This window comes from Mizuhopecten yessoensis, unplaced genomic scaffold (assembly GCF_002113885.1).
Source record: "Mizuhopecten yessoensis strain PY_sf001 unplaced genomic scaffold, ASM211388v2 scaffold11185, whole genome shotgun sequence".
Classification (NCBI taxonomy): Eukaryota; Metazoa; Mollusca; class Bivalvia; order Pectinida; family Pectinidae; genus Mizuhopecten; species Mizuhopecten yessoensis.
Window position 1 is genome coordinate 1,447,560 of NW_018408922.1, and position 13,180 is coordinate 1,460,739.

Genomic DNA, 13,180 nt, shown 5'->3' on the forward strand with positions numbered 1-13,180 from the left:
AGCTTACAAATGTATCCTGCAATAAACCCAGGGGGCCCAGCACAAAATCTCTGACTTAAAGTAAGCATGGGCTTATTGCCAGATAAATGGTATGTATACTATACATGTATGTCAAGTCTATGTTATATCATGGAAGTAGCATTTGTTACCAATTGTAAAAGCATGTACTCTAGTGTTACACCGATGATTATTTCATACTATAATCAGCAATAGATCCTGGCTCTGTTCGGTGCTTTCCTAGCTTTGATCTGGATGGGAGTTTCCCCAAGCTCTGATCTGGAGAGGTATCCTTGTCTTTAATCTGGAGGGGTGGGGGCCCAAGCTCTAATCTGGAGGGGTATCCTTGTCTTTAATCTTGAGGGGGGTTTCCCAAGCTCTGATCTTGAGGGGTGTCCTTGTCTTTAATCTGGAGGGGGGGGGGGGTCCCAAGCTTTGATCTGGAGGGGAGTTTCCCCAAGCTCTGATCTGGAGGGGTGTCCCTGTCTTTAATCTGGAGGGGGATTTCCCAAGCTCTGATCTGGAGGGGATTCCTTGTCTTTAATCGGGAGGGAGGGGGGGGGGGGGGCCCCAAGCTCTAATCTGGAGGGGTATCATTGTCTTTAATCTGGAGGGGTGTCTCCCAAGCTCTGATCTGGTTGGGTATTTCCCAAGTTCTGATCTGGGGAGGGGTTTCCCATGATATGATCTGGAGGGGGTATCCTTACCTTTGACCTGGATGTGAGGGGGTTCCCAGAGTCTGATCTGGAGCAAGTTGGCTCTGATATGGGGGTATGGGGGTTCCTAGGGTGTGATCTGGAGCTGGTTTCCCTGGCTCTCTGATCTAGAAGAGTTTTCTAAGTCTTCAAATTTGATAATGGTGATTTAAGAATAAAATGTATTTCAAAAATAACCGTTTTACGCTGAAGCCCCCTGGATCTATCAGTGATATGTTTAAAATTAAATACATTTATTTGTAGATTCCGACATTAACAAGAAATGTTTGACAAAATAATGATGACACACAAACACTGGTAAGATTGGTAAAAAACAGAAGCAGTACTAGAATTAAATCAAATCTAATGTCAATGAGACATCTATAACCTACATGTAGCTGGCCCAAATATTTATTATCTTACAATAAATGCATTTTCTCTTTAACTGAAAATTATATATGTATATACCTTGCAAAGTTAACACGGTGGATTAAAACGCTTTCAAATTATTAAAAGTTATATAGAAAATAATTCGCCAATGATCTTACTTCATAAAACAAATAAAACACTTAATGTCGTTTAAGTTAAAGCTGATATTGATTGTTTGAGAAAAGTAGGGCAACGCAGGTTACCCAGTGATACATACACAATCACCTGTTAGCGAGAATTTAAATTAAGCTTACAAATGATTATAGTTTAGTCTCACTAGGGAGATGAGAAACAGCAGGTAGATATGGACAAATAAATCAATTTCAAAGACACACCTAACAATTCCTTACCTTAATTACAAGTGGCTTCGAAACATTTGCAAAATCCCTAACATCACCTAAACATATGTCATGGATGAAGATTTTGAGGAGAGTCATGTTTATGTAAAAAGTAATATTCGTAGAAGAAAGCTGGTCTCCTGACTGGCCTTCGATCTTGAGCAAGCCAGATTTAAAATATTGCTTCGTAATTTGGCTACATATATTTGTGACCAAATGGAAAAAAACTTGGAGATGTTTCTGTCATTTGTTATACTTCTGAGCAAGCTAAGTTTTTCTTTTATATTATGATATTTGTATCGATAGGTAAGGAACTTTTGAAAGGTGTCAATGTAAATCAGTTTCTTTGTCGATAACACTGTCCTACATACTGCCAACAAACACTCGGTACAAAGCTCATTCTATACATTAGTGGCTCCAATTACATTGGGATTTCCCACTCGCACTGACATACAAATTAATGGTCTATACAGATAATGCTTTTTGCATGATGATAATAAAATTCAACTACAGTATATAAAAACCACAATAAGTTTAAACAATGGAAGCAAAAGATTGAATTAAAACAATCTTTCATGTCATCTAAGCACCATTAATTAAATATTATACATATATATATATATATATATATATATACAACTGAATTTTAATAAACAAAATAAACAAAACTTAAAAGTTAAACATTGCCCATCTCTATTAGACATACAATTATGCATGAAATATATATATATAGAATTGCTTTTGAAAATATTTAAATTAATATAAGAGAATGAAGTCACACATATATATATAAACTGTACTGTTATTGATACTAGTCATGGAGCATGTACAAAGTCTGCTAAAAATCATGGATTATCTCCCCTTGACTGTCTATGACACAGCTGTCTACAAAGGACAATGAATTGGGATTGATTTAGAACCAAGGACCATATGAGACAGAAAACCTGCCTATAACAGTCACCTCCATACAGTGAATGTAAACAGTAGGACATCTTTTAAAAAGCCTATCGGGAAGAGATTCCAGTTTATAGTGTCTCGTATTTAAGCTACAACAAAATAATGTACCACTGTTATGATTTCAATTCATCGATCAACACAAGAATATTTATATTAAGATATATATTCAATACAAGCAGATTAATATTTTTACCTTTGTTTTTTTGTAATATTACAATATTACTGCATTTGATGCACCCACTATACTCTTATCAAGTTAAATGAAGACAGTAATTGATCCATCGGATGATTGTTGGCAGAAAAGTTGAAAAATATCAAAATTCAACCCTGCCCCCAACACACCGACTTCACTAAAACTCGTGCAACGCTTTATGGCACAAAGTACAATGTTAATTAACTTCTATCGTACATATCCCACCCTCTCAAGTACCCATGCGACCCTCCATTGTAATGACCAGGTAATCTATAATAACTGTCAATTCAAAAATAACGCATATTAAGTTTTATTAGCTAGGCTAAATCCCAATTAAATATTAAGTTACAGAGAGCAGGATCTTACAGATCGGATTATACACTTTTTATCATTATGCAATATTCTAAAGATGACAACCATCACACCATATATGTGTTTAACATATTGTATACAATTGTAGATGTAGGTATATGTGTCTATAAGACACTGGACAGACTTCAATAACAGTAATGCGACCAAGATTTCGTACCTGTTTAAATTGGGACATCAGTGATTCATGTGCCCAGATTTGAACCGCTTAAAACCCTTGTGCATGCTAGAAGGGTGGAGGTCTAAAATCTAAGGCCGAAAAAAGAGGACTATTTTGACTAAATATTCATTTTCGACAATGTTTACCTGATCTGACAGGAGCTATTTAAAATCAAAAATTGTCATGTTCATAATATATTTCAGGAGTTGAAACAAGTTTGTATGAAATCATGATTGGAATAGGGTTCTTAAAACTCAGGAATCTTAAAACGCAGGAAACTGATAGTAGATCAAATCAATCATCCTTTTGCCTACATGATCACACTTCTCGTGTTTCTAGCTCACGTTTTCAGTACATAGATATATATTATGTACACATCATACATATTAAGTAATAATTAAGATTAATTAACATTGTTATCATAAGACTAATTAACATCATTATCACTACGGTAGATAAATAGTGATGAATGTTTTGTCATGGCAGTCATATGTCATATCAAAATAACAAAACAAAAAAAAATGACATTTAAACAGATTAAACAATTTTTTGGCAGTTTGAAATAAAAGTTTGGTCTTTGAGCAGAACATGAACAGCACCAATATAACGTGTACTGAATTGTTTTGAATCATTTGAAGCATAAATACAGGTATGAACAATCTCAGTTCATTGGAAGAGTTGTTCAGAAATGAAATCAAATAGGACACTATGCATTGCTTTTCAACATGTTTGAACTCTTTTAAGTAAATATCAACAACAAAAAGATGTGGAAAACATAATTGTGATAGAGATGTCTTCTTGTGACAGAGTTGAAGGATTTTTGTCTATACAACAAAGTCATTTCTCATTACAGACAAAAAATGGTGCCAAATGTTTGAGAGGCACACAAAACGTTTTTCGGTTATCTAATTATAAATAGTCCATTACTGATCACAATAACAACTCTCCATCATGAAACAAATTCTGCATATAGGCTAAATTTTTTACTTTCCTTGACCAAATGGATTCTTAAGAACTCTGATGAAAGGAAATTTCATTAAAACTGTGAAGAATAATTTCTACTATTCATTTTTGATGCAGCAAAAGTGGAGTTTTGTTCTGATTTTTTTTAAACAATGTAGTGCCTTTCTATTCTGAATTTTGTTATAGTGCCTTTCTATTCTGAATTTTGTTATAGTGTCTTTCTATTCTGAATTTTGTTATAGTGCCTTTCTATTTTGAATTTTGTTATAGTGCCTTTCTATTCTGAATTTTGTTATAGTGCCTTTCTATTCTGAATTTTGTTATAGTGCCTTTCTATTCTGAATTTTGTTATAGTGCCTTTCTATTCTGAATTTTGTTATAGTGCCTTTCTATTCTGAATTTTGTTATAGTGCCTTTCTATTCTGAATTTTGTTATAGTGCCTTTCTATTCTGAATTTTGTTATAGTGCCTTTCTATTCTGAATTTTGTTATAGTGCCTTTCTATTCTGAATTTTGTTATAGTGCCTTTCTATTCTGAATTTTGTTATAGTGCCTTTCTATTCTGAATTTTGTTATAGTGCCTTTCTATTCTGAATTTTGTTATAGTGCCTTTCTATTCTGAATTTTGTTATAGTGCCTTTCTATTCTGAATTTTGTTATAGTGCCTTTCTATTCTGAATTTTGTTATAGTGCCTTTCTATTCTGAATTTTGTTATAGTGCCTTTCTATTCTGAATTTTGTTATAGTGCCTTTCTATTCTGAATTTTGTTATAGTGCCTTTCTATTCTGAATTTTGTTATAGTGCCTTTCTATTCTGAATTTTGTTATAGTGCCTTTCTATTCTGAATTTTGTTATAGTGTCTTTCTATTCTGAATTTTGTTATAGTGCCTTTCTATTCTGAATTTTGTTATAGTGCCTTTCTATTCTGAATTTTTGTATAGTGCCTTTCTATTCTGAATTTTTGTATAGTGCCTTTCTATTCTGAATTTTTGTATAGTGCCTTTCTACTCTGAATTTTTGTATTCTGAATTTTTGTATAGTGCCTTTCTATTCTGAATTTTTGTATAGTGCCTTTCTATTCTGAATTTTTGTATAGTGCCTCTCTGAGTTGTATAGCTGTAAATGGTTAAGAGAACAACATTTTCAGATATGTATATATATTTATTTTTTTATCTACTAGGGTAAAAGTTGTTTGAAACAGAAACAGTGATATGCAGACCGTAGTTCCAATGACCTTAAAAGGACTAACTGACACTTGGGTACTGAACAGTTTGTAGTATATCTTATAATAATGATAAATGCATGCTGAAACTGATAGTTGATATAAAACTCTTATACAATCAGCCAGGATGGATATGTTGATATTAAAATCCATTTGAAAAATGTCCAAATTGTAATTTGGACCCCGTAATCAAGTATCCTGTAATTTGGCACACATGATCAAGGGAACATATTTTCTAAAGCAATAACTTTCTTGAGTGTTTAACAGGTTACATTCTTTGGCAATGTATAGTACATGTATACATTTCTTCAGCAGTAAGTAAACCAACAAATTTGTATTAGAACAACAACATCACTATCATATCATGCAGTTTACAGGAACACCTTTCATGGCAGTGTATTTTTTTTTTTGGCAAATCTATGATTTTAACATGATCGGGAACATTTCTAGTTGAGAGAAAATTTAGACATTACATCTCAAAACCATGATTTTAATATCACACTTTTTCACGCAAAGACAAAAAATATTCCACTCAAAAAATTAAAACTGTAGAAAGCATGTTTGTACCTTGAAATCCCATTGGCTTGTTCAACCGGCTATATTGTCTGTCAATCATTGGTAGCTACACTAGTATTATTCTATGGGAGCAATATAGTTAGCACTAATAACTTTAGTACTGTACTGTAATTAATAGTACATGTACAACATATGTCTTGAACAAAGTACTACATAATGTACTAGAAAACAGTTGGTACCTATAAAATTCACAGTAAATACCCCTGTTTAAACAATTCCTAGAAACCTTGGTGAATTGTTAACATTAGGCCAAAATATATAAATATTATGTATGTTTCAGGTAACATGACTGTAAAAACATTACGGTAGGTTGGTTGTTATTTATTTTTTATTTCATTTTATATGTGGTTTTTTTTTTTTGTTCTGAGAGGGGATTACAAAAATCACCAAACATATTTTTAAATCTTAAATAATATGGGTCCATAAATTTGGTTTTAATACCTGCCTATGAAGTAAAGAGGGTATATATATAGTTACCTGGTTTTTTCGTCCATAAATTTGTTTTCATCCTGTGGAAAAGTTATCCCAACACTGGATGGAGTGCATTTGAGCGAGATAAAACTGTTAGGGTCAGAGGTAAAACTAGTGTAGTTCATGGGACATGAAACACATATTTTTCTTTTTGGCCTTGTTCGAATCAATATTCCTCTTTAACATGTTAGAGCGTATAAATCATTGTTTGTTTGCTGTCCTCAAGTGAGCATTTTCTAATACTTAACCTGTACATGTCTGCAAGTTCTAATATTTTCAAAACAACAACATCAGCTAATAACTCTATTCACCCCTGAAATTTCATAATGGACTATTCCAACCATTGAATTGGGTGAGTTCAAATGTGTCTTCAGGGGTGAATGAGTCAAATTCCTGTATGTATATCATTCAGATCATCAAGATCTGAACAACTCTGCCCAGTTATATGTTTATATGCACCACCGTTAGGTATGTTCCTGGGTTATGATGTGTAGGAGACAGGGTACCAGCCCTCTGGTCTAGCGTCGTACAGGGAGTTAGGGGCACCATTGTGTAGGTACTGTTGGTATTCGGCAATCTGATACGGACTCATGTTGCCGTAGCCAACCTTGCTGCACGTATTGTAGTCTGTATGCGCGGGCATAGCCTGTGATGGGGGTGACATGGCCATGGACTTCACTGGGTTGGTTGCCGTAGGACCAGTTACCATGTGACATGAGACTGGACTGGGGTCAAAGTTCGTCTCCATGAAGGAGGTCGTGACCTTGTCCTCGGGTGACACAGATGATGGCGGGGTCATGGAGAAGCTGTCTGGGAGAGTGCTGTGAACCGTAACTGATAAAGGATTTGTGTAGCCCCCCTGCACACACTTACTATTGTTCACAGTAATCTGAGGGATATTCAGCGTCAGCTGTTCCTTGAGACTCGCCTCGTTACTGGGCGGGGTGAGCATATCGACGGAGTCTACACCCTGTGTATTGTCCCCACTAAAACACTGGGGGCGGGCACTGCTGCGTATGACGGACTCCCTATTAGCATACAGTGTCCGTAACAGAGTGGAGGCGGGCAGAGTGTCAGTGTCGGTGCTGGCCCGCCACTGGATGGTTGAGTGCTGCTTCTGTAAAGAGCTGGACATGTGCCGACTTGATGTGAGATCATTAGGGGAAGTCCTTACACCTGCTTCAATGTGATTGGTCAGATTTGGCAAATGTTTATTCATGACATCCTCCAAGTCCTTGACAGAACTGGACGGATTCTCTCGCATGTCTCGCTCCTTTTTGCGTTCTTTGGTGCCGTTCTGCCAGCAACTGACAGAAATGTTATTTTGAGATTCGCAGCCCGGGGTGCTGACCACGGCAGCCTGCCTCATGGTGAAGTTGTGGAGAGAGAGATCCTCGGGAACACTACAGCTTGACCGCTCAGTACTGTCCACAGTGCCCATGATGGCGTTGGTCTGACAGACAGAGCTCACCTCACAACACCTGTCCTGGTCCAGTGAGCTGTGTTTGGACACAGAAGACTGGAAGTCCTCTACTTCTGCACTAAGACAGTCTACATCATAGTCTCGTCGCCGACGCTTTGGTCGGTCAGCTTTTCTACGTGAATTTTTGTAGTCAGTTTTCAACAAATGTACTTTATCCTGCAGGACATTGCCCACTGTGGATTCACAATTCTTGGAATGAAAATTATTATTGGTCTGTGTACTATTCACAATGAATGGTTTATTGTCATGACTGCTGTCAGCCTCCTGAGAGTCCGACCTAACTGACCGCTGCAGTGTCGTGGAACTAGACACGGGCGATGTGACTCTCAGACTCGAAGGGTCCTTACTGTCACTTCCAGGACTCGCCCCCGGGCGGTGAAAGTTGTCCTTGTGACCCCTGCCTCCTGTTATACAAATGTAACATGTATTTAGACAGAACACATAAATCTTGTAAATTAACATATACCATGAACATTTCTGTAATATTTTCATGAACTGTCAAACCTTCATTTATATTTTAATTTCATTAATACGATTTATCGTTCAGTCAAAATGCTAACAAAAGCTTATTCAATGTCTTGTAATGATCAAGCTTATTCAATGTCTTGTAATGATCAAGCTTATTCAATGTCTTGTAATGATCAAGCTTATTCAATGTCTTGTAATGATCAGGCCTATCTCCGTATTTTGAGCCAGAGATTATGTGTCCCCCCGGGCTTATTAGAGGATAAATACAATGAGCTAAAGGGCCTTGATGGTTTGTTATAAGAGTTCTGTATGTAGTTATGGATTTCAATAATTTTTGAAAATGAACAAATAAAAATCTACAATACTTAAATGACGTGACTTGTGGCTTACTTACCATGGTCTGAGCCCTGCTCGCTTTGGTCAGTGTTGTCCGAATGGTCAGTCTCTGTTGGTCCTGTGGTCAGTAGCTGACTTGTGTCCATCACACAGCCTCCATACTCCACACCACTGTCACATAAACATTGATACATAAAGTAAGACTACTGAAAATCCTGGTAGACAAAGTGACGTCTTAAATAGAATAATGATGACACATGACTACTGAAATGTTCAAAACTCATTCAGGTTTCGATTTATCAGTCCGGTCAGTGAATAATAATGAAGTAATTAAATCTAAATTGTTTAACTTAAGTAATTCTCAAAACAAGAAGGCATTTTTGCCTCTATATAAAATTCATTGTCTATGACAAAATGATATGAGGTGTTTTGTAATTTGATGTGATGTTATTCTGATCCTCTTCTCGTAAGCTGTACAGGGTTGTACCACAAACCTATTATTCTACTATGGCCCTTTCCCTTGGGAACTGTTCTCTTATAGTGTTGTCTGGGGAGGCACTATACCTCTCCAGACAACACTATAAGAGAACAGTTCCCAAGGGAAAGGGTCATAACAGATTTAGTACATCACATGACTGTCATTTGACAATAAAAAGCAACATATTTAATAATTAACAATAAATGTCAATAAGATAATTTTTTGAGTAAATCTCTCCTTTTTTGTTGCGTATTCAATTCACTGGATTGAATCAACGCTAGGTCACATACGGTTCACTTTTCCAGTAGGAAGTCTTTAACTCATTCACCCCTGAAAGTTCATAATGAACTATTCCAACCATTGAATAGGAAGAGTTCAAATGTGTCTTCAGGGGTGAATGAGTTATGTACTGCGACGTTAAATGGTGTCATCTGTCACGTCTCGTCTTTATGCATTACTGAGCTCTGCGAAGCAATCGGCATTCCTTGTCCCAAAATTTGAAGGCCATTTTGGCAGACGACAACAATGAAGTGAAAGTAGAATATGTACAGGGCCCCCTAGGAGAAGGGGCGCAACTCTTAGCGTCACGCATCTTTTCCTGCAGTCTCAGCGGTCCAAAAAAAGGTATAGTGCCCGTCTCCAGGTATAGTTCCCGTTGTCAAGGGCGGATGCTAACTATACCAAATAGAACAAGGGTAGTTATCCAATAGCTATCCTAGAAATTTTCATGTGATGTACTTAACATTATTAACTCACCTCAGTACGTAAATGATGATCAGTATCGTATGGTCGTCGGAGGTTTTTGAGCTGTACAGGGTTGTACCACATACCTATACATTATTTACTCACCTCAGTACGTAAATGATGATCAGTATCGTGTGGTCGTCTGACGTGTTTGAGCTGTACAGGGTCGTACCCCACACCTATACATTATTTACTCACCTCAGTACGTAAATGATGATCAGTATCGTGTGGTCGTCGGACGTTTTTGAGCTGTACAAAGTTGTGCCCCATACCTATACATTATTAACTCACCTCAGTGCATAAATGATGATCAGTATCGTATGGTCGTCGGATGTTTTTGAGCTGTACAGGGTTGTACCACACACCTATACATTATTTACTCACCTCAGTACATAAATGATGAACAGTATCGTATGGTCGTCGGTTGTTTTTGAGCTGTACAGGGTTGTACCCCATACCTATACATTATTTCCTCACCTCAGTACATAAATTATGATCAGTATCGTGTGGTCGTCGGTCGTTTTTGAGCTGTACAGGGTTGTACCACATACCTATACATTATTTACTCTCCTCAGTACATAAATGATGCTCAGTATCGTGTGGTCGTCTGACGTGTTTGAGCTGGACAGGGTCGTACCCCACACCGATACATTATTTACTCACCTCATTCCGTAAATGATGATCAGTATCGTATGCCGTCTTCAGACGTTTTCGAGCTGTACATGGTCGTACCCCACACCTATATATTATTTACTCCCCTCAGTACATAAATGATGCTCAGTATCGTGTGGTCGTCGGACTTTTTTGAGCTGTACAGGGTTGTACCACACACCTATACATTATATACTCACCTCAGTACATAAATGATGTTCAGTATCGTGTGGTCGTCTGACGTGTTTGAGCTGGACAGGGTCGTACCCCACACCCATACATTATTTACTCACCTCAGTACTGATGATCAGTATCGTGTGGTCGTAGGACGTTTTTTGGCCTGTACAGGGTCGTCCCCCATACCTATACATTATTTTCTCACCTCAGTACATAAATGACGATCAGTATCGTATGGTCGTCGGTTGTTTTTGAGCTGTACAGGGTTGTACCACATACCTATACATTATTAACTCACCGCAGTGCATAAATGATGATCAGTATCGTATGGTTGTCGGACGTTTTTGAGCTGTCCAGGGTCGTACCCCATCCCTATACATTATTTACTCACCTCAGTTCATAAATGATGATCAATATCGTATGGTCGTCGGAGGGTTTTGAGCTGTACAGGGTCGTTCCCCATACCTATACATTATTTACTCCCCTCAGTACATAAATGATGAACAGTATCGTATGGTCGTCGGAGGGTTTTGAGCTGTACAGGGTCTTACCCCATACCTATACATTATTTTCTCACCTCAGTACATAAATTATGATCAGTATCGTGTGGTCGTAGGACGTTTTTTGAGCGGTACAGGTTCGTACCCCACACCTATATATTATTTACTCCCCTCAGTACATAAATGATGAACAGTATCGTATGGTCGTCGGAGGGTTTTGAGCTGTACAGGGTCGTAACCCACACCTATACATTATTTACGCACCTCAGTACATAAATGAGGATCAGTATCGTATGGTCGTCGGAGGTTTTTGATCTTTACAGGGTCGGACCCCACACCTATACATTATTTCCTCACCTCAGTACATAAATTATGATCAGTATCGTGTGGTCGGCGGACGTTTTTGAGCTGTATAGGGTCGTCCCCCACACCTATATATTATTTACTCACCTCAGTTCATAAATGATGATCAGTATAGTATGGTCGTCGGACGTTTTCGAGCTGTACAGAGTCGTACCCCACACCTATAAATTATTTACTCACCTCAGTACGTACATGATGATCAGTATCGTGTGGCCGGCGGACGTTTTTGAGCTGTATAGGGTCGTCCCCCACACCTATATATTATTTACTCCCCTCAGTACATAAATGATGCTCAGTATCGTGTGGTCGTCGGACTTTTTTGAGCTGTACAAAGTTGTGCCCCATACCTATACATTATTTTCTCACCTCAGTACATAAATTATGATCAGTATCGTGTGGTCGTCGGACTTTTTTGAGCTGTACAGGGTTGAACCCCATACCTAAACATTATTTACTCACCTCAGTTCGTAAATGATGATCAGTATCGCGTGGTCGTCGGACGTTTTTGAGCTGTACAGGGTTGTACCCCATACCTAAACATTATTTACTCACCTCAGTACGTAAATGATGATCAGTATCGTGTGGTCGTAGGACGTTTTTTGAGCTGTACAGGGTCGTACCCCACACCTATATATTATTTACTCACCTCAGTACATAAATGATGATCAGTATCGTGTGGTCGTAGGACGTTTTTTGAGCCGTACAGGGTCGTACCCCACACCTATATATTATTTACTCACCTCAGTACATAAATGATGATCAGTCTCGTGTGGTCGTCGGACGTTTTTGAGCTGTACAGGGTCGTACCCCACACCTATACATTATTTACTCACCTCAGTACATAAATGATGATCAGTATCGTGTGGTCGTCGGACGTTTTTGAGCTGTACAGGGTTGTACCACACACCTGGATCCACACATACCCTCCACACTTGTTCATCAACCGCATATAATCAGACAGCACCTGGCCCTTCGTATTAACTAGATTGAAAAATAATCAGTTATAGTACGGCACATTATACATAAAGTCTTAATTCAAATTAATTTGCTATTACATTGTATAACAATATTCTGACCTATCTGTAAATTCTTCAGATCACTCAAACCAATATTATTCAAAATACGGTACTATGCTATTTAACATTTGTCTTTTCACCCTTCAAATGAGGGCAAATTTACCACAGCATTGATACATAGTACACGACATGTCGAGGGCGTAACTAACACTTACCGAAAATGGATTCTACCAGTAGAGGGCAAAAGTTTGCCTGAGCGAAAGTTTCTGGTATACAGAAGTAACTTTATATGCTACATTTATATTACTCTATATCGGAGATATTAAGAAACATCCTAAAGCGTCGACTTTCTGTTAACTTTAAATTTTTCCTTCTCCTTTTCTCAATATCTGGAACTAAACGTCTTGATGTTCCTGGCTGCATTACATACAAATCTGTTCATAATTTGAAGTGAATCAGGATGATTGATTTTTGGAGTCCACATGGCAGTTGAATCTAGGTTAAATCGTTTCTTTCTTTTAAGATGGTTGATGGTTGATGTTTGGTTTGAGACAGAAGCTGGCTAAGATCATATGTAGGTATATACTAGGGCT

General features: G+C 37.6%; 1 protein-coding gene across 4 annotated transcripts in view; it reads right to left on the bottom strand.

The window, feature by feature from the left end:
• Window positions 1-2,108: 2,108 nt before the first annotated feature.
• The window catches only part of LOC110440544 (protein trachealess-like), a 130,918-nt gene continuing 119,846 nt past the window's right edge, over window positions 2,109-13,180 (bottom strand). For all 4 annotated transcript variants that reach the window (XM_021483678.1, XM_021483677.1, XM_021483681.1 and 1 more), the window contains exons 11-13: window positions 12,405-12,552; window positions 8,717-8,829; window positions 2,109-8,258 (exon numbers count right to left, since the gene is read on the bottom strand). In XM_021483678.1, the coding sequence (XP_021339353.1) occupies window positions 6,853-8,258; window positions 8,717-8,829; window positions 12,405-12,552 (1,667 nt within the window). In that variant the 3' untranslated portion in view covers window positions 2,109-6,852. The remainder of the gene's footprint in view (window positions 8,259-8,716; window positions 8,830-12,404; window positions 12,553-13,180) is intronic.